The 22,728-nt window shown below is 36.3% G+C and overlaps 1 protein-coding gene across 1 annotated transcript in view; it reads left to right on the top strand.

Annotated features, from left to right (window-relative positions):
• The window catches only part of MINDY2 (MINDY lysine 48 deubiquitinase 2), a 30,113-nt gene extending 13,303 nt beyond the window's left edge, over positions 1–16,810 (top strand). The window contains exons 5-9 of the mRNA XM_065733802.1: positions 510–612; positions 2,555–2,697; positions 11,583–11,756; positions 13,023–13,196; positions 14,647–16,810. Of these exons, the coding sequence (XP_065589874.1) occupies positions 510–612; positions 2,555–2,697; positions 11,583–11,756; positions 13,023–13,196; positions 14,647–14,766 (714 nt within the window). The 3' untranslated portion in view covers positions 14,767–16,810. The remainder of the gene's footprint in view (positions 1–509; positions 613–2,554; positions 2,698–11,582; positions 11,757–13,022; positions 13,197–14,646) is intronic.
• The last annotated feature ends 5,918 nt before the right edge of the window (positions 16,811–22,728 follow it).

Below are 22,728 nucleotides of genomic sequence, written 5' to 3'. Positions count from 1 at the left end.
AGAAGAGCATACATGTTCAGTGAATTTGTTCTTGTGTGGCTATTCAAGTGATAAAATCCTGTATAGACTTTAGAAGTACCCCCCCCCCCCTTTTTTTTTCCTAACGAAGTATGATGCTTACAAAGAAAAACAACACTGATGTGTATCGAATATATTTGGTAATATTTACCTGAGTCCCTGGGGATTCTTTAACATGAGCATTAAACACCAGGAAGGAGAAGTAACTGAAAGGGAGAATGATTGTACTACAGATTGCATCACATATTCTTCTCTTTCCTGTTTACCAACAGCTTTTGATGCTAAGTTTTATCTTCTGGATTCTAAATGGGATCTGAGGCTGGAAAACTTTTAACAGTCTTGGCTAAAGCTTTCTGGTCCAGTGTTCTGAGGGGTTTAACATCCTCTGTTGAGGTTGTTTCTTATGAGTGATTACCCTCAGCTTACAGTTGTGTTTTGTTCTTTGCAAGGATAAGTTCTCCTGTTTTGTATGCTCTTTCCTCCTGTTCCAGGTTGCTGACATAGTAAAAGCAGTTGGTAACTGCAGTTACAATCAGCTCGTGGAGAAGATAATTTCTTGTAAACAGTCTGACAACAGTGAACTGGTTAGTGAAGGTGGGTAATTTTTTTTCTATTTTTCATCGAATTATCTACTGTTATCAATCTTCATATTTTGCGTGTGGGTCCTGGTATGCAGTGGTACAGGTGTGGTGAGCTGCTTGGTGTCTGCTGGGTAGGCAGACAGCACAGTGCTTGTCTCAACTCCTCTGAGGCAATTTCTGAAATGAGGGCCAGCCTCATTCTCTTGTGCTGAGATTTATACCTTTTAAAAGTAGAGGTAACTTCCTTTTAGGAATTATGGACAGCATTCAGATTGCACCTTGGCTATGTATTATCTCCTACATGAAAAGAAAATTTCAGTGATACTTGAAATGGATGTAGCATTTCTAAAGATGTATGAGTAATTTACAGTGCTGAGGCTTTGAAACTTTAAAATCATTTTCTCCTCTCTGAATGTGTCCCATTAGATCTGTGATGGTAAGGCTCAGTAGGGAGGAGAATGGGGAAATCAGTATTTGTTCAGATTTATGTGTAAGTAAGGTGATTAGAGGTAATTACAAACCAAAGAGGAAGTTTCCTTCTGTTTTGTTACTTTGTAGTTAAAGGATACAGGACATGATTTTTTGAGGAATTCTCTGCTTCCTTGGCATGTGGTCCAGTGATGATAGCTCTTGGAATATTTTCTTTTTGGCCACTTTTACAGCTGTTAGTTGCAGAGGAGTGAATAAGTCTCAGCATTCAGAGCTCACTTGCTTATGTAGTGCAGAGAGTTAGCAGTCCCATAGTGCTGTACAACTGCTGTTGAGGACAAAAAGCAACCCTTTTAACCTGTCTTTTTTGGTCTTGTTTTCAATTTTCTTGGCAGTAGACCAACATTATATATTGTGCAGTGCCCATGTTCCACTACCAGTAGGATCCAGAATCCTGGGTCTCTAGGCTAAGCCGCAGGTGAAGCCAAAGGCTAGTATGTGGCATTGTTGAGCCACATAAAATTATCTGTTCAATGACTGCTGTTCTGTAGATAAAATAACTGAGGTGTAAGGGATTCTACTTCGTAACGTTTTGTGTTTACTGTAGTTTACTGAGCACAGTGTCATATATCACAAATACTGTGGTGTTTTCTGAAGTAACTCATTTATAAATTTCGAAGAAGTCTCTTCCAGTCTTATTGATTTATAGTTAAGAAAGGATTTTGGCAGATGTTAACTGGTAAATCTTAAATATGGTGAATGAGATCTGAAGTGGTGCTTTGGTCTGAAGTTCTTAAAAATCTTTACATGTCTTAGAAGACCATGAGGGCTTTGTAGTTGGGTATGTATAGGTGAGCATAAAACAAGTTTGGTATTTTGACATTTTGTGTCTGGTCTTTCTAAATAACAGGTTTTATTAAGAACTTTGGTACAGCCTAGAATGCATTCTCTTATCTTTGAGAAGTGTGGTACTAAATGACAGTAGTTTTTTTCCATGCTTCCATTCCACAGCTGTTCTCTGATTTCTCATGTTTGGTTCTTTCTGTGTTAGTAATTTCTGCCCATACTTGAGAAGAAAGAAGGTGAATTACTGAAACTTGTTAGGGCAAATGTGTTGGCACGTGGGATTTTTGTTTTACTTTTTAAGCCATTGTTTTCAGTCAACCTGTTATATCAACAACTCATCTTTATTCTGTAATCACACTTAACAGTCACTTGTGAGAAATAAATTAGGTGGTGTTTTGCATGTTATCAGCATGACGTTATGATGAACATCCCCTCAAGCCCTGTTTTAATTAAGAGTAATAAGTACAATATTTTAGCAAGTGAACTTTAAAAATGGTATTTGTTTTTAACTCAGTTTTACTTAAGACAACACAAAGAAACAAATTTGAAGAGCTTTTTCTTTCTGTGATGACACATGAAAAATATTTTTTTTTACTTGATGTGAATGTGGGTAAGAAGATTACCAGGTTTCTCTATTTTTAGCCACATGTAATGGGCACACAGATGTATTGCTTTTATAGGATTTGTAGCTGAGCAGTTCCTAAATAATACGGCTACGCAGTTGACGTACCATGGGCTGTGTGAGTTGACTTCAGCTGTCCAGGAGGGAGAGCTCTGTGTATTCTTCAGGAATAACCATTTTAGCACCATGACCAAATATAAGGTATGTTCCTCGTTTTTATTGTTTTTTGTATTTTGTGGTTTATGTTCACCCTCAAAAGCAAAGCTTTTTTTTCTTTCTCTTGAAGTATAAATTCCAATTTGTTCTTATTGTAAGTAGAGGTTACGGTGAATGTAATATCTGTAGTAAATATCACTTGTGATTTATTGATAAGCATATTGGAGTCCACTATCATTTTAAACCTTATTATAGCTCTTCCCTTAATGTTCAGCTTATTCTTTGTTTTACCTCCCTTTGTGATTATGTGAAATGATGTAAACTTCTTATGTGGTTTAAATTTATTAGCAATATGTAATTGGCAAGGATAAAGTTAATTGATTTATTTAATTTCTTGTTTCTGATGACATAAGATATTGTTTCCTGTTTGGGCCACAAGGTGAGTAGCTCTATAGGTGTATCCTGGTGTTCAAAATACCAAATATCTGAAGGAGTTGAAATTTACTGTATTATCGGTTCCCTTTGTTAGGAAAGATATTAAATCTGAAACTGGAGAGAGGCAAAACTGTGTAAAGAGTATTGCAGAATGCTAAAAGCAGGTGGCTGCATGGTGCGTGTTTCTCACACTCCTTCCCACGAGCAAGAAAATCTACCTTGGGCAAGTTCCTATTGACTTATTGATGCAACTTTGTTGTAAAGTGGCAGTTTTCTTCTCTGTATCTGAGTGTTAGGCAGAAAAGGCCACTGTCAGATTACATCCTAAGGTTTAATCTCTCTTTTCACTGAAAAATTCAAATATTTTGAGGTAGTTTGTTAGGTTTACGATATCACGTAACCGATGTAGTTGGGCATTTCTCTCAAATGTAAATATAATTAGTTTTTACCTTTTTATATAACTGCTGAAAAGATTTAGTAACAGGTAATCAAAATATAGAATTAAATCAATGTTTGCACTTACATGTAATGCTGAGAACTGGTGAAAAAAAGTTAGAGGCTGTTTGTTTTTTTAAACCACCTATTATTTTGTAACATCATATACCACATATGCGAAGGGTACTTTTCCATTTGTCAGTACTAGTCTTTTTTTTCTCCTCCATCTGTTAACCTTGACTGTCATAGTCTTATCTTTAGCATTTTGAATAACTACTTTATTCAGAGCTTTAGCTCAGTTTATATCTGATGAAGAATGGATTAACTCTGCAAGGAGATAACATAGTTGGTTTGTTAATAACTGCTTAGAGTGTGTCTGTGGTTTGAGGCAATTATATGTTTAAAGCAGTAAGGCTGTAAAGTTATCTCTTCCCTTCCTTCCCCCCGCCCCATTAGAAGAGTGTTTGAGGCACTGTTGTATTGTTTCTCTTTATTTTTCTGAATCTACTTTTTGGAATTGTTCGTAGTAGTTTATTATGCGAGACCATAATTAGTTTCTAGAATTGCTTAAAGATGAAATAAATGACAGGTCTGTTTTTTCTTTTTTTAAGATGACTAAATAGAAGTAGAAATGTTAAGTAGAAGTAAAAGTGTACTTTATTGGCTATAAATAATACCTAAAAGTGCAGGAAACAATTGTTTTTAATTTGGAGGATATTCCAGATAAAATATTTTAATCTTGGAAATAGTACTTTTAAACACTTTTTTTGTGCTGTAGTTGCACCTTTAAAATACTAAAATATTGCTTGCATTAAGAAACGTCACTCTATTATTTCAATCTTGTGAATTCTGAGTGCAGAACTTTCTGTAGAGGAGGATGGACTGTTTGTCTTCTGCTGCAGCCTGGTATGTAGACAGAAGCCAAAGTTCAGGTGTTATTAGTACTTCATTTTCTTCATACTTGTAACTGTATAGTATACTAATGTTGAGACATTTTTACTTAAAGAAGTAAAATGCAACAGTGCATGCACTCAGTCCTTAAGAAATATCATTAATACAGAACAGCTTAAGGCAATGAGTAGAAGTTTGCCTGAATTTTAACTGTAAGAACTAAAGCCAAGTCCTAAGAAATATAGTTAAGGTATTTAAAGAATTAATTCCACAATTTAGCGTCTTAGAAGTTGTAAAGTTATTGGTTTAATCTTGTCCTTTTTATAAGTTTGAGACCTCTGAAACTAGAAGTTCTGGTATATGGGTCAGAAGTGTTTCATAATCATTATTATGACCTCACTTGCATTTGGTGTTCAATTTTCCTTTTGTATCTGTTGCATTGTGTTACGGTGTATCATAACAGGAAAGTGTTCAGACAAATTCTTCATTAATCTATTCTTAAAAATTAGCAGTAACCTTTCATTTGTTTTGTAGTTATTTGCAGTAGCTGTACTGAGTATGTGCTCTTGATTAATTCGGAAGTTGGAAACAGAATTGACTTGGGCTTCTGGCCAAGGTTAGCTATCACAGGCCTCTGGACCCTGGGATGCTTGTGAGTGCTAGGTGCACTATTCTCTGAGCTGAGATTTATCAGCTTCTTTACTCTTTGCTTTTAGGAGATCGACAGTTCTGCATATTTTTAGTGGAGTTTCTTTTGTTTCAGCAGTTTCCAGCAGTAGCTGGGTACGGGAGAGAAGTCCTTTAGAACAGAAAACACAGAAGATGCAATCTATGCCAGAAAAGGCAAAGGAGTAAAACTCCTGAGAACAAATCAATTTAATACTACTCTGCATTGGTACCACATAGATGATAATGATAGTGATTGAGGAATTTATATTATTTCTGATGCTGGGTTGAGTAGATTTTTTTTCAGTCATTAGTTTTTTTTTTCTGCATTTAACCCAGTGAGTTTGCTTTAGACATAACTGATGTTTTCTATCTTTATTATATTACAGTATGCATTTTGCAATAATTCCCTAATAAAGAATTATTCTGTGAATATTTTAGCGCAGAAATATGAGAATTGTAAACTGTGGTAACATTTTATATAATCTGAATGTCGTGGTTTTTAAGTGTTCAATAGAGTTTATGGTATTTATTATTATCTGATGCATTGTCAATTTAAAAACAGATTGTCAATTGCAATTGTATTTGTCAGTTGACAATGCAATTGTCATTGTCAATTAAAAAACAGATGCTGGCAATGCTTTACCCAGTTACTCTGAGTTTATAGTGGCATTGCAGGGTCAGATCAAGGATCTTTACCTTACTGCTGGATTACTTATTTTAGAGAGCTGTTACAAGGTACTCAATAGTGGCAACAACTCCTTGGAAACACTGGGCATACTAGTGCCCAACTAGTGGTTATTAGGCCAGCTAATCTACATTAATTTATAATTGCTTATTTTTTATCCAGTGTTCCTATCAACAGCAAGATTTTTGCATGTATAGGGAGGGTATTAACTCCATGTAAGGAAGGGGCGGTGAGTGGCTCCTTGCCACCTGGCTTTCCTTTTAGTATTTTCTAGTAATTTTATTTAAGTTAACAGTAACAGCGTTGGCTTGAAATTCTTTTTTTTATATGTATACTGTCAAGTGCTTCTTGCAACATCAGAAATAAAGTTGGTGTTTAACATACAGCAACATTCTGAGTGCCTGGTGTAGATGAGTTAGTGCCAGAGCTTTTACATACAGAGGCAAGAGGCAAGAGTTTATTAATGCTCTGCTTGTCAATCTGTACACTGTGATCCTATGCTAATTATAGGGATAAAGGTGGTAATTTGGGCTTTCAGGTGGGCAACAGGAGATGACTAGATGCTTGTATTAGAATGCTTTTTTAAAAGTGTGTTATTTTAAGAAGAATACTTGACTTGTGAATGAGAAGCAAAACTAAAGCATCAGGTATCTGGTTTGGTCTGTTGCTGTATTCAAAAATATTTACTAATGTTTTGAAATATTCCTGTTCAGTGTAATAGGTAGAGACACCTCTAAAGTGTTCTTCTTCAGGATTGTAATTACTGAGTGATTTTTACTTGTCTTTCTTTTTCATTCCTTACCCAGGAGTAAGTGTTAAATGGAAAGGACTTGCTTAATACTTTATTTTTTCATTTTTAGTTTCAGCATTCACTTCAGGGGGAAGTTAAGGAAAAAATAATAGTAGAGTAATGGCAGTGAATTATTTTGGAAGTTAATATGAATAATTTTGAAGAAATAATCTTCCTCTCAAGGCTTCAATCCTCTTATCAAGGTGCTGAGGTGATATTGCAATGTAACTGAAGATTCACTGACTGCATTATAGAATACAGCATCAGTCCATTTCTTCAGTTTTAGTTTATTTAAGATAGTGTTGGATAATTATAGTTTTATTCAGTTTTTGAAAAGTAATAGTAAAAACTGTATCATGCAATATGAAATTGTCATTTCTAATTTGGAAAAGTTTTGATTTTGAGATTACATCAATAGGAAGTTTTGGCATACTTTTGATAGTTTTTCATATAAAAATAAAAGCTAATGTGGCAATTCTAATATATTAGCTGTCAAAACATGATGGATATTTGTTAATTGCAATTCTCAGTTATCAGGTACTTAACCCCTTTTGCTGTTTGTCCATTTGCCTAAGTAATGACTTATTCTACATTCTGTCCATTTAATTGCATATTAATAGTCTTAGCTCTTGTGATTATACAATAATCACTTACAACAGTTAAAGATGTGTTTTTTTCTTGCCTTTGCTTTTCATTACACAGATAATAAATACATCAAATGATAATTCCCTAGATCAAGGAAAAACAGGACTGTAAAGAGGGAATCAGTTTGGTAAGAATATCTTAGTTCAGTTGGAACTCTTTTCCCACTGATGTGACTATTATACAATCTGCCTGTTTTCTTTACTGAAAAGTAACACAAAGTTTGCCTGTTTGGATTGTCAAGTGTGTATGTTGCAGTGATGCTGTTTAGGTTTATAAATGTTGGGTTTTTGTTTCAGAATTCAAGATGGGCTTTTTTTCAAGTACTACGTATATTTCATACCAATAACCTCATTTTTTCCCTCAAAATGGTATGAGTTTGGCATACTGGGTATAGCTTTTTCAAAGCAGGTTTAAACATTATGTCCCTTTCATGGTAAGTGTTCAGTTTTTGTTTGAGTAAACGTACTTTTTTACACAGTTTGAGACAGTTGGTGTTTATTAAAAAAAAGTAACAGTTACAATATTTCAATTAGATTCTCAAAAAAATAACATGCATTCACATGAGCATAAAGCATCTGTATAAAAATCACAGGGTCTGGTCCAGAAGTCCAAGAGAACATTTACATAGCCCTTCAAGGATTATGCCCAAAATGTTTGTCTTGTCTGTATGAAGCTATTGGACTTTGGCTTTCCTTATCAGTTTTCTAAACCACTGAAAACTTTGTAATTGGCCTCAGTCTAAAAGCATTCATTTCAATCACTTTTTTCTGATCGTGAAATTAACCTAGGAGATGTTTTATAACAACTGATGTCACCTGCAGTCTACATCTGTAAACCTTCGAAAGACTTTTTTGTGCACACTAGATTGATAGAGGCATACAGGAGAGCAATCCTGTTTTTATCCTTCACTTTAAGACTTTTATACGTGAAACTATAAAATCTGGGCACTGGTCTACAATACATGGGTCTTGATTCTTAGGTTAGATAGTTTAATTGACTGTAATGTCAGTGTAGGCAAAGTTTTCCTTGACAGTTATGCATTTGAGGCTTTCTGTTGTTTCATTCCTTGTTGACAATGGCTGTTAGTGTGGGCTGGCCTTTTGGGGGCTGAGATTAGTCCATGGGACTACTTACAAACATTTGAAAAATGACCTACAAGTAATGATAAGTTGGTAATGCTTTAGAGGTAAGCAGTCAAAGGCATTTCTACCTTCATAAAAATGACATTTCATAAACTGTATCATCATTCTTGGCATGGTGTACTTGAGAAGCATTGTAAAGTTTGTTCACAAGCTGACTTGAATGACTTCAGTGTGCAGATCATTCTTTGCTGACTGACTGGAAAACAAATGCATAATCAGGACCATGATCTATTAGATAGGAAACATTGTTTTGTACTGTTTTTTATTTAAGCCTCTTTTCTAGCTTTTAAGTTCATTGTAATTGTTTTTAGCTAATGGTTCTTTTTGATCCTCTGATCAAACTCCCTTTTTCTCTTCCTCCTTATATGTTATATTGAGTAGAGCTCAGGAAAGCACAGAAGTCTTGTTCAGAAAACCTTCTGAAGAGGAAGAAGTGTGCAACAACTGGACACAAAACCTGTAGTGTTATGTTGGTTGCACGTCTGTCTTGTAGCCATTTTCATCTACATGCACCTCAGAAAGCTGAGGGAGAGCTATGTAGCCAGACTGATCTCATCATATAGTAAATGCTGGACAGTGGTGACTGGTTCCTAACACCATGCACACCCATACATAGTGCAGCTTAAATGTACAGGCAGTATGGCAGTTCTGTGACTAAATGTATTTTCCTGTATCACACATGCCCTCAGTGGACTTCAGGTGTGCTGATGAAGCATTTAGAATTAGTAAGGAAACATGTGGCATAAAACTGCATGTGTAGAAAGTCTGTAGATGTGCTTATTACAAATAGAAGGAGCACGAAAATCAAGTTCTGGGAAGACTGATCTTCTTTAGCAATGAGTAGCTGTATTGCAGCTAACGCACAAAGAGTTGACTTATTTTCTGTATGAAACTGAAAGTTCTCCAGTTATCTTCAGAAGTAATGTGAATGCTAGCAGTAACAGGACCATTCTTGGGAACCTGGGTTTTGGGTTTTTTTATTATTTTAGAAATTGCATTTAAAATGATCCTAATATGAGGTACAGATTAAAAAAAAAAAAGAGAAGTTGATCTCTGATCTGTGCTTTCCATTGCTTTAATTCAAATAATGAGATGAGGGATTCTGTCTCTTTACAAGTATGAGCGAGCCTGTGTGTTGGTGGGCATGCTTATGGTAAAGCAGCATGTTTCTGAATGATGCAATTGGTATTGGAATTATTATGGTTTTGTTCTTAGGTAACGTGATGATATGTAATGAGCTTATGGTCTTTCATTGGAGAGATGTAAAGATTTTTAATTTACTCCTAAGATAGAATATTTTTTTAAATCAGTGTTCAGGTTGAGTTGCTCAGCTGAGTAAGTCTTAAAAAGTAAGACTGTTAAATTTTGTTTCAGATTGAAGTGGTTTTCTACTCAAAGCTTCAAAGTACTTTTGAACAACATAGTAGATTTTGATTCTGTGAAGGCACCAAAATATTTTAAGTTTAGTTTGTGGAAAATTCAGCTTACACTAAGTTGGGAGTTCATGGAAGTCTTAACATTTTCCAATTTCAGTATTATTAATTAACACTGTTTATGAACTGTTTCAAAATTCATTCAAAGTGTATGGCATTCTAAAGGGAAACTTGATCTTTCTGCTTTTGTTTGAATCAGCAGACTGATTAAAAAAAGACAACTTAAAGACTAAAATAAACTTACCTTAGATTCTGTTATCTTTTTATTTTCTTAATTTTAAGCACTTCATTGAATGCTGTGAAAGAGGTATTCTGTGCAAATTGTAATTATTGTAAAATTGTTTTTATTCCATTTCTTTGGATGACTTTAAGCATCCTGAAGCAAATTTGTGTTTAGGTTGGCTTTGCAGTGAAAGCTGATTTCTTCAATCTCGTTGTGTGATCAGGATTGTTACTGACAGTTTTGTCTGTAAGCCTACCTGTGCTGGTATAAACAGCATTCCAAAACTTGAACATACATAGCAGTGCCCTTTGAGTTTGTCTTTTTAATCTGTTCTGTTGTGCCTTTTGTGTGAGCACGTTCTGTGGTACTAGGTAATACTAAGACAGTTGCTGTGTGTGAATTTTCAAACAGTGTTATTTTGTGTAGTATGACCCTTCAGCCACAGGAGAGATGGCTGTAAACTTGAAGTGTCTTCCTGGCATTGAGGGGGCCTGCTTTTAGTCTCAGTGGATAGTTTTGTTCTTCCTGAATAGAGGTGGTGTTTTCCTTTTTTGCAACATTTCTCTGTATGGCTATTTCAGTCAAGTATTTTGATTTTTTTTTTAACAGCTAAAATGCTGCAATTAGCTATACTTACTTGAGTATTTTAGGTAATATTAATGGAAACTTCGGTTTTTATGTGTGCTGTATGCTAAGTAATGATACTCTGGCAGTGGCATGTAGCTATAGAAGCAGTAGGATTAGATTCAAATCCAACTAAATTGAATTTTAACATGTTTTTTTTTTCATGCTGCTTTGCTGTCTCTCAGACATGTGACAATATCTCCTTTTACTGAAATGTGCTTTTGAAATTTCTGTTTGAATATAGCTCCTCTCCCATTACTTCAGCCTAAGCTTGTGTTTCATCCTTTGCTTTGGCTTCTGGACTTGTTAGTATTGTTTTTCACTTCCAGACCAGCCCATTTTATAATTTCAGACTAGAAATTTCACCCTGTGGAACTGTGAAGAATCAAAAATCCAATGAAAGCAGTTGTTGATGACCATTTCATTTATTTTTTCCCAATTGAACTAAACCTCAGTTTGTATTTGAGAACAAACAAACAACAAGCTTACTAAGAAACAATCAAATTCTGAGATACAGCCATTTTGAGCTAATGCCTCTTGGAGTTTTTGGAAAGATCACCTTTTGTCTCCAGATCTTGCTTTTTGAGTTTAACTTATTTGTCCTGGAACAATTGATGTTGTCAGTCTCAAGTCATATTTCTCAGGTGAATTCCAGAGAATTGACAAGGTTTATGTTTGTTACTTTACATTGATTTATACTGATTACTGAACTTAATAGCTGAGAAAAATACAAGATATAATACAGAAATTAAATGTGGTTGCTATTTTAGCAATGAATACCAATATCTAGTCTCTATGCTATATATGGAGCCATTTAAATTTATATCTTGCTGAAAAGAATAATCAAAATTAGTGTTTTAATGGAATGAACCTTATAATTAGCAAAAATGATCAGCTAATTGATCACAGTAAGAAGTCATTTCCATACTTTAATGGGTTTTCTCATCTTTTTGCATAGGGTCAACTTTACCTGCTGGTAACAGACCAGGGTTTTCTTACAGAAGAAAAAGTTGTCTGGGAAAGCTTGCACAACGTGGATGGTGATGGAAATTTCTGTGATTCTGAGTTCCACCTACGGCCTCCTTCAGACCCTGAAACTGTCTACAGAGGGCAGCAGGATCAAATAGATCAAGTACTGGATTTGTGCCTCTCTATTATATATTTTTTTCTTGTGACTATTCATAGTAAATGCTGTGTACTTTTAGTCGTACATGTATAAAGCCATGTGTATGCTTGTGTAGTTGCACAAAAATGACTAGATGAGAATGCCTTATATACTTAGCATGGGGTTACCAAAAGTGCTCCTTTGTAGTACTCTCTCACAACTTCAAGGGAGGAAGACTAGGACCAGCCATGAATAATTTGGAAAACCTGATTTTAATTTTCGGGAATCCCTTTCTTTGAAGAACTTGGAGTAGAAATGTCACATCTGCCTTTTGTATGGACACAGGAAGAGAATTGAAACTACAGAGTTTCCCCTGTCCAATAAATTCATTTCAGTGCATTGTCATAATTGAACTTTGTGTTCTGATGCCAGCTTTGCTGGTGAATGTAGGTCAAAGCTGTAGCAGATTGCATATGGTGATGGTCATTTGTTTTTTTAACAGGTAATATTTTGTGGAAGTCCTGTCTGAGACAAGTTCTATTGTGTTAACACACACATGTGGCAGGAGCACTTGTAAATCTTTCATTCTATACAAGCAAAATAAATTCATAATCACATTTTTTTCATACCTAAAAATGGATGTGACTAAGCAAATGCTTTTGAAAAGACTCAAGCACTGTACATCTTTTTGTGGAATAAACAATCCAGTGGAGTTTACAGAGCTAGTAATATCTGCAGTAGTCACTGCTGTCTTATTAGTTTTGGATATATCGAAACTATTCTTGACTATTTTCTTCTTGGTTTAGGATCTAGTGTTTCTCATTGATTCAGGGTCAGCACTGCTCTGTCCAGTGGGGACAGATGATCTGTTGGTCATAAATCAGAGTTTTAATTTGTAATTTGCTCTTTCTAAGACAGCATTCACATTATTACTTCTACCTAGAACTAGCAGGAGGATAAGCACTATCCTTTTACTGTTGTCCAGGTAAAGGAATCTAAACCTGAAAACAATTTGTTTTTTTTAATATACTAGCTTTTGAGTTTTGCATGTTGTGACATAGGAACACCAAAGGGAAAATTGTAAAGTAGCTGTCTTTGTTTCTTTTTCCCAGCATTTCTGCAGTTCAGGTTATGAGCAGGTTTTGAAACACAACTTCTGAGAAAGGTGCATTTGTAGATGAGGCCAGGGTAAAGGTGATGGCACTGCATGGCTGCCCTCACTGGAAGATTCACTTGGCATGACTCAGCTCTTTTTTATATGACAGAACATTCACACACAGGTTTATTGTTTAGGATTATCTGATGGCTTTGTCTCTACAACAAGAGCAGCAAAATCAAGAGATTAACTGGGAACAGATACCAGAAGGAATCAGCGATCTAGAACTAGCAAAGAAGCTCCAAGAAGAGGAGGACAGGAGAGCTTCTCAGTACTACCAGGAACAAGAACAAGCAGCTGCTCAGGTCCAGGTAAGAGAACAGTATCACAGAGTATGACCACTAGTTACAGCAAGTATTAACTTCATAGTTATACAGACATATCTGCACTGTAAGTGTCTCGGATAGACTGATACAGTTCACATTATGTGCAGTATTTGCTGAAAATCATATAGTTATCTTGCTATTTGCTGCTATAGCTTTAGAGCACGCACATGGTATGGCAGTTGCTGTTACTTAAATACTTCAAAGCATTTCTAACCTAAATCAAAGTTCCTTCTATTCAGTTTAAGTTGGAATGACGAGTTACTACTTCAGATTACAAAGATTATAATAAAAATACACTATTTATAAAACAGTGCTCAAATAGAAGGTTTTTATAAGAGTCAAAGTTTTCTCTTTATTTTGGCTTGTGAAAGTTTGTGGTTTTACTACTTTTAGTTATTTTTTCTATGACACCTTGTGCATTTATTCTGTGCTGTTCCAGAATAGGAAATTAACAGTTGCTAATTAACATGCCTTCCCCAAACACTTTCCCAGTAAGCAGTTGCATTCAGAATGCTTGGAAAATGTCATTCACGTGTGTATAAGTTGTCATATAACACAATTTTGTTAATGGAAGAGACAGTATTAATGTTGTTCTGGATTCAGGGATTTATTACCTCATTGAGACTTTCTTTACACACACATACACACTTATATCAAAATATATGTATTAATGTATTTGTAAATAAAAGCAGTCCGAGGGCTGAATCTTTGGATGGCCTGTGCCAATACAGAACCCTTAATTGGCACTGGTTGTTAAACACAAAACGAGAATTTTGGCAGTTAGAAGTTATTTCTGCTGCTTATTGCTTAAATACCATCATCAGTAGTTACTTCTAAGACAAAGACATGAACTATGTACAAGGAGAGATTCACTTCTTTCTGCCGTTCTGCAACCAGCAGAACCTCCTTAACAGGATTTCATGGCATCATCATTTGCAGCTCTGAATGGACAGCAGCTAAGTTAGATGAAGTGACAGAACTTCCGTTGTGTCCAACTTCTTCAGTACTTTCTGGTAACAGGCCATCAAAAAACCTCTACATTAATATTTTTATTCATTAGAGTCAGCATTGTCAGTCCACAACTTCCGAAATGTAGATTGTTTTTATAAATGAAATGGGGAAAATTTTCCATCATAGTAACTACAGAAGTGACAGAAAATGTTTGATGCCAAACTGTATTATTGAAACAACTGACCTGAATATATGGGCACAGTAGAAAAGACTTGAAATGCATTTTCAATTGATTTTGTTTTTCAGAAGTAAGATTGCATGAGGGCTTTGGAGAATTCATATTGAAAGACTTTCTACCTGCATTCTGCTGTTTGCATTGCAGTTAGATTCAAGTTCATGGAAGTTTAATACTTGAAACTGTTCTATCTACCACAATTATGGCATCTTGCTTCAAAATGCTGTTTGTCTTTTTTTGTCTGTGTAGCAGGTGCAAGGTACTCCTTCTCCAGCAAGTGGAAGACAATCTGGGAGCAGTGAACGCAAACGTAAAGAGCCTCGAGAGAAAGAGAGAGAAAAAGAGAAGAATAGCTGTGTTCTCTTGTAACAGCACATGGATTACAGCATGGAGCCAAGAGCATGTCCTCAGAAGCAAAAACGAGGAGTAAAAAGGAAGACAAACCCGTTACATGCCGCCTGTGCCTGATTACCCCACGGATTTTGTTCATGTTTCAGGAGAAGATGGGTGACTTTGTTACAATCATATAGACTTTCTTCAAAGTCATAGTGTGTGCTGCTTGAGATGGAATTCCAAATCACAGTTGGATGTGGCTGTGCTTTGAGTTAGTCATAAGAAATACTGCACCTTGTAGCTGAAAACACATGGCGAGTTTTGTGTCATAGTGACATCCATTACTTATTACATCAGTAAGCTATTTTATCTTACACTCTAAACAAAGGAGGTAACTGGTTTTGTTTAAGACTCTTTTTCCTAAAGTATGTACACTAGCACAACAGAATCTTGTGTTACTTTCATGGTATGAAACTATATCTTAGGCTGGGTATAGTCTTCGTGACATAAGTGCCCAAATAGCAGATGGGCACTGCCTCCTCAGTGTGTCCAGATATCTTTGCTTCTGGATCCAGTACTTTTGGTTTTTTGAACCCAGATTTATACTGTGTTAGTGCTGTTGTTGCATCTCCTTGCCAGCTTTCTTGCCCCAAGAATACATTACTTGATCATATAAAAAATTGTTATTTAAAAATGGGGCGTTTATTAACGAGCAAGATTAATATTGTTTGTTTTTCTTGCAGTTACAGACTGGGTATGACAACTCAGATGTTATCAGGGTTAAACAAGTAATTTTGTAGGTCATTTCTTTTCCTTTAAGTATGTTTTTTCTCTTGTAGGTAAACTGGACCAGATAGGAGCTTATTTATTGACCTCTCCTTATGATAGGTAAACAGTGAGAGGAAACTAAGGTCCATAATAATCCTTATTCTGTCTAAGAATGCAGAGTTAAAATAACTATCTGCCTTTTTTTCCAGAAGTACCTTGAACTTTAACACAACGTTAACATGTTCACTTGTGTATTTGAGCAAGTGTACTGTAATTAAATACACACTTTGTTTTCTAGATCATATATCCTTAAAAAGCACACTTACGAATGGAGAGAAAAGTTAGGCTAATCTCTTGAGATTGTTTGGACAGGTGGTCAGGTGTAATATTTTGTTTTAAATAACTGATTTAGAATTTTTGGAAACCAGATTTTTCTAATTTATGGGAACCAAACGTTGCATCTTCTAGTATCTATAGAATACAGGAATGGGATGCTCACTGAATTTTGAGGGGACCACAACTCCTCCTCCACTTACATTAAGTCAATAACAGTTATCTTCTTGCTGAACCTTTTTGATAAAATTTGTATTTCACAATTTGTAGATACTTTTGAAAAAGGCTGCTTCTCCTGGACAAGCCAATTGCTTGCACGAGTCTGGGACAGCTGAAGTAGCTGGGTGGGATACAGCATTCCTGCTTTCAGGGGTTTGGGGAATGTCTGTGAGAGGCTGTCCAAACACAAGTTGACAGGTAAAAAGCTGCTTTAAAACTATTCCAGGCAGAACTGCTGGGATGATCCTCGAATGAAAGTTAGATGTGTAAAGGAAGAATGTCTTACTAAACAAAGAGCCAGTTTATACCACTTTTTTATTCCATGCTTTTTTTCTTTTCCGTTTTTCAATTTTGTTATAATTTTTGTTTTATAAAAATGAAGTAATGAATGGTAGGTCTCTAATATGTAAATTGTAAATGTAAAAAAAAATTTAAAAATCTCTATATTCTTTAGTGAAGTTATGCCCAGGAGAGTCATCTTAACACAAATGTATGCAGTTTAGATAAATTTTGACGTCAGAGGAAAGGTTGACCACTTCTTTTCCTTTGCAGCAGCCTAATGTATTCAGACAAACCAGTGTGATGGAGATCACTGACATAACGACTTGTCTACATTAAGCAAAGTACACAATATTTCAGTAGTGTCAATAATGAAGACTCAAAGGCAGAATGTTGTTTAAAAACATTCTGTTACTAAGGTTTTTCCAAATTTGTGTATTTACATTTATTTATTACCCTTGAAAAATAAATATGTCAAGCTAAGTGTTTGTTATCTTATTATTTTCAGCATGGTGTTGCCACTTTAGGTTTTCTAACAAATTTGAATTGAGCAGGTGTTGTGGCTGTTGAAGATGCTTTTTGCCTGAAATACTTGCTTGTATTAGAATAATGCCTGTAGTGTTTCCAGTTTCAGACAGATGTGCCTGAAGCCTAATATACCGTAGTGATCACAGTGCCATTTGGTCACAGTGAAAGAAAAGTTCAGTGTTGGCCCTCAACACACTTTAAAGTAAGTCTGGACTCCCCAGTAATTGTTCCTTTTTCAATAAAGGAGTAAACTTTTCAGGTTGGTTGAGATGACAGGGATGCCATTCAAACGCTGTTTTCTTTACAGGACTCAAGGCTTTGGAGAAAGGTAGAGAACTCCTGAAACCTAGGGCATCGTTCTGCACGCGTTGAGATTGCTAGTGGCAAAGGTTATAAGCAGGTGAGCCCTACATCCATGTCTGGAAGCTTAGTGAGTGCCCTGCTGTGACTAACCACCGCAGAAGTAACTGTCACAGTTGGTATATGATTCAATACTTGATGAATTAAAAACTGAACAGAGCCCCTGTTATCTCTAACAGTGAACTTGGAAAACAGTGTCACAAAGTAACCATGGAGCACTAGCAAAGATGCTGTGTACTTCTGGCTCTGTTTACTCCATTTGTGCTCTTTTTCAAAGCTCCTGGTTCTGGCAAGGAGTTACAGACTTGCACTTTAATTTTGTTACACGATTTAGCATGCATACACAACTGCCTACATAATATATATGGAAGTGTCAGAAGAGTAGAGTAGAACTTGTTTTCCTCTAGATGAAAGCTAGCACACAAGACAGAATCATAGAATTTCTTGTTGCTGTGTTGTAGCTGTGTAATAAAGCTCAATACAAGTATTAAAATTAGCAAAGGTTGAGCACTGCCATAGTGGTAAATGTCTTTCTAAAAGGCACTTTGTAAATGCTCAAGTCTGCCACTCTTCCTAAGTGACGTTCATGTGGAATCTGAGGCCCAACAAAACAGATCCAAATGAAGATTGTAACGTAAGAGAAATAAATCAACATTCCTGAAAATACATTTAAACACAATGCAGAAAAAAATCCTGTAGCAAGCCATCCACCTAATGTAATGAAGTACGTATTCAGATTGTCTTTACAGAGCACTTATGGATCACAGACAGACAAGTTTAAAAGTGCAGTGTCCTGTATACACTTACATTGAATTGCTATTCAGTCTCTACACTCGATAGTTCACATACTGTCAAATGTTTCTTCAAACTTGTATGCACGAGGTCTTGGAAAGAATTTTCAGTATGTAATAAAAGGCAGTTCAGCTTCATGAAATGGCATCTTCCAGTGTGCTCAGCAGGAAATACTGCAGTAAAATGTCAAGCTGATACACTTGTAACTGAACTTTCTTCTTTCCTGCTACCACAGACCTATAACCCAGAGCTATCTCATTGGCTTGATTAACTTTTTTACTGTCAGGATGCCTATCACATCAGCTGAAATTTATACTAAGGAAATCTTTAAATACAACACAAGGAATGAAGAACTGTATTTTATGTACAAACAGACTCTTAGAGGTTGTAGTCTTAAAGAGATGATTCAACAAATACAAGTTAATTGATGCAGTGTCCTCATTAGAAAGCATAGTGCAGAGAAAGAAAAATAACAGCCTTTAGTTTTGGTTGCAGTGTAATGCTCACAGTTCTCCATCTATGCTGTCAGACCGGTAACAAGGAAAATCTGACACTGAAACGTCCAATGCCAGCAAGTATCTCAATGCAAGAACTTAAAACGTGCATTTTGTTTCAGGCAGTTATTTTCTGTAAAGCATATCCAGCACCAGACTGGTTGCAGTGTTATGGGAGGGAGGATCTGGTGAGGTGAATGACACTCATCCAAATTCATCTAAGCAGAAATCTCTTTGATGTTAATTTTCACAGTGTTTTAACATAGTTCCTTCTTGTTAACAGCTTGTGTTCGTAGCTGTCCAGTAGGAAGGCAATGAGTGCAAGCTCAGTTACCACCTCTTATGAACAAGTGTGGTAGGGGAATAGAGTGAAGAGGCTGGAACATAAAGGTCTCCGTGCCACCAGATGTTCTTGAAATTGTTTAGGGATTTGTCCTTCATTTTGCTGTAGCATAATAAATACCCGTAGTGCAGCACGTACTGGCCAGGTCATCTTAGCTAAGCAACGACCAGCACGCTTGCTTCCTGTCTGTCCCCATACATCTCCTTTTTACTCTCATAAGTGCTTCTTGGCCAAGAATAGCTGTTCACACCCTCTGTTAACTCAGTATTTCTATCAGTGTCAGTTGTCTACTGTTTAAATTTGGTTATGTCAGCTCTGCCACTTGGAGGTCTCTCTGCTTGCCAGATTACCTCTGGAGAACTTGCTTTAAGTTCTTTGCTGCCTTTGGAGTTACTGTTCTGGTTTGTACCACTACTTTTGCTCATGGAGAAACTTAATAGGTTGAAATGAGCAATTCATTATTCCCTGAGAAACTGAAGTACCTAGTTAATTATCTTCAGAAGTTAAATACCATGTGTGCTTCTACATGGCAGCAAAGAACAACTTTGAACAAAACACTGTTAGGCTTGGGAAATGCATAGGGGAAGGATTCAGCTGAGCTGCAGTACTTGGTTTCTTAGCTCAAACAGCATAATTAACACCAGACTATTTTATAACATTATGAAAAGGCATCTGCTTCTCTAAATGTGTTGATGAAGCATGAGACAAGGCCCTGTCAGTGCTTGTGTCCACTAGCTGAGTCACACATTTAAGGAAGTGGGTGCTGGTGTGGCTAACAGCCTTACTGGGGCCAAAAGTGAGTGAGGTCTGACTGTCTGCTACACTCAAACACCAAACCAAATCTTGGTGCTGGACAAGGGCATAAAAACTTGCACAAGTTTTGTATTTCTTTCAATAAAATAAATCTTTTGAGAATGTTCCTTCCAAGTCCTGTCCAGTTTAAGTGATGCATGTTGTGAAATTCCTGAACAAGGGAGGTGATCTACTCGTGCTGTGGGACAGTGCCTTCAGCTCACACAGACTGAGATGTGAGCAGAGTCCAGAGAGCTGCATGCAGTAGCACTAATAATGCTGTGTCGGTACTGGAGGCAGGACAGCACGGGCTTCACCACGAAAGGTGTCAAACCCAAGCATCTAACTGTCCTGAGCCATATAATGTATTAGATGGAGCAGCTGTAATAGCGTCAGTATTTCAGCCCCTGCACTTCTTTGTTGTGAAGAAGTTGCACAATTAGACAACTGCTTTCCTAATAGACTTTCAGAGTACCCTGAACTGTTCTTGGAGTTTTCAGTCTTGAGAAATTAATGCATAAAGCTTTGAGTAGGAAATGTAATGAGATTTGACACACAGATGTATGTGTATGCTGCAGTCACCTTTTAGAACTGATAATTGCTTCATCAGTAATAAGGCTTTGCTCTAGAAATACAGTTAGAGATGGATTTATTTATAAATATGTAATGCTGTTAAACTTCAGTTTCCATTGTATGTTGCTCTTGTAAATGGTTCAGAACTACCTTACAGTAATTCCTGGTGGCTGAATGTGGTTTTGGATCCTTTAAACTTCGAGAGCAGTGTCACTACCTGTAGCTCTTGTCCCTGCAATTTATTACATCTCTCCAGTCCAACCTCATCCTGAAGCAAACAGGATTGAGGGGGAAACTGAGACATGGCATTTCAGTACAGGCTTCAGTGTGCCAGTCGTGCAGTTAATTACAATTGGGAATTCGTGGAGTAAATAAGAGTGTCGTTTTTGAAGTCTACTGTCAAATTATCCTTTGTATTTTTAGTACACATATTCAGTACTCGGCCTCTAAGAGAACTTCCTTTTCTCCTCAGTATTTCAGTGCCAAGGCAACAACTGTTCTCTTAATTGTAGGTTGGGTTTTTTTATCATTATTGTTTTATTGCAAATTAACTACAGCCAAAAAGAGTTGTTTTATGTTAATTACTGCTTTTGTTTATAGCTGGGTTTGGAGGAGTCCTTTAGCTGAGAGCCTGAAAACAAATTTCATCTGAGGTGAATAAATAAAATGTTCTGCTTTTTTTTTTTTCCTTTGCCAGTTGCAGCCACGGTAGACTTTACAATTGAGTTCTGTTTACTTCAGAAAAAAATACTGCTTTTGGAAATAAAACATTTCTTTCACTTGCAAAAGTTTCCTAGCTGGTTGTCTTAAAGGCTGTTACAGATACAGTGAACCAATGCACCTGCTTGGGAATTTCTAGCTACTTACAATTCAGCAGTTTGCATTTTTATCCTGAAGTGCTGCAGTAATCACACATTCCCTTTATATGCTCTGTTGACAGCAGCATGTTTGCATTTCTTACATACTTTAACTTAGAACCAACTAAGTGAATTATACGTTCTCCACCGTTGACTCTGTAACCATATTGTTGTGATAATACCTTTTAACCAAGCAATTCAAAGCCAGCAGTCACTTCAGGGAAGCAATAGCTTTCCTTCTTGAAATAGATCGCTGCATTCAAGCTGCTGTGCACTGCCCCACTGCTGTGTGATGGAAAACCCCTTCATTATGATGCTACACCATTACCCAGTACTGTAATGCTATCACCTACTGAATGTTTTGTGCTTTCAGATGTTTTATTTCTATTGTTTTTATCTTTTGAGAGACTGTGAGAAGGAACGGACGCTTTCCTTGTAAACAGCTGCAATAATTAACACTTAAATCATTTTTTGAGAAGATTGGTTCCGTGCTTTCATACCCCTTTTGTATCACAGAAGCAAAATTGTTAAGTTGCCTTTCAAAAATGTCACTGTAGTTTCAGATCTTTACCCTGATGAGATCTGTTTTGATAGCAGTCTTCTGAAAATAAATTTCATTCAGGCATTTAAAGCCTTTCATCGTTGTCAAGGGTGGATGAAGTATTCCACTAAAAACATACAGACTTTGATCTACTGAAATACTTTGAAAAGTCAAAGTCTGAGGCAGTTTGGTTTTCGTTCTATCTTCTGCCATCATCCCCATTACTATATTTTCATTTAGTTTTATTTCAATTAACTTATCTACATCCACAGAGTTTCTTATTTATAAGCAAAACAACATCAAGAAACATTATGCTTTCAGAGGCTACGGTGTGTATCTAGACTTCTTGAGGCAAGACAAGGAATCATCTCTCCAGTTGTATTTCTGTGCTGTCCACTTGGCTTTGTCTTTATTTCCTATTCAGTCCATCAGTGACTGTGGACTCATCCTCTGCTAATTATGTATTTTCTGTGCTGTCACTTAATGAAGCACAATATTGCATATTGTTTTTCAGATACAGTCTAGCTTGCCAACTTGTGCTTTAGTCTACTGGGAAAAAAAAGCTCCATGAGCAGTAAGAACTGAGATGAAGACGATATTCCTCTAGGAGGAGTTTAATACCTGACACTTGCTAATATAGCTTACATTGAAATAAAATAATGCTATTTGTCAGCTTGGAGTACTTATAAAAGATCATCTACAGAAACTTGTAGTCAATTCCCTCCCACCTTTCCTGAAAGGTTACTTATGAGAAACGATTTAACTCACTTTATTTCAGTTTTCTGGGACACTCCAGACACTTCAAGAACTCTTCCACACAAACGGACCGTAACAGCCTGGCAAAGAGCAGCGTGTTCTTACTCGCCCTTGCCTTGAATCTGATGGACCTTTTAAAGGCAGTCTGAACCAGTAACGCTTTCAGCCCTTACCTGAGTATTGACTTAGCAGACTTTTTTTATTTACAAGATCCAGTGTTCGCTTGTATAAATACTGAATGAGCTTTAAATATTCATGATCTTCAGAAGGACTTGTCAATACTGGTTTTGATTTGCTATGCCAGCTTGTCAGTTCCATTATTTCTTCCTTCCCCCAAGACTGTTTCAAAGACTTACTAGAAGC

Source organism: Cyrtonyx montezumae, unplaced genomic scaffold (genome assembly GCF_038088225.1).
Source record: "Cyrtonyx montezumae isolate F1298 unplaced genomic scaffold, pur_monq_1.0 scaffold_17, whole genome shotgun sequence".
Classification (NCBI taxonomy): Eukaryota; Metazoa; Chordata; class Aves; order Galliformes; family Odontophoridae; genus Cyrtonyx; species Cyrtonyx montezumae.
The sequence above is the reverse complement of the archived record's forward strand: the minus strand, read 5'-3'. Positions and strand labels throughout refer to the sequence as shown.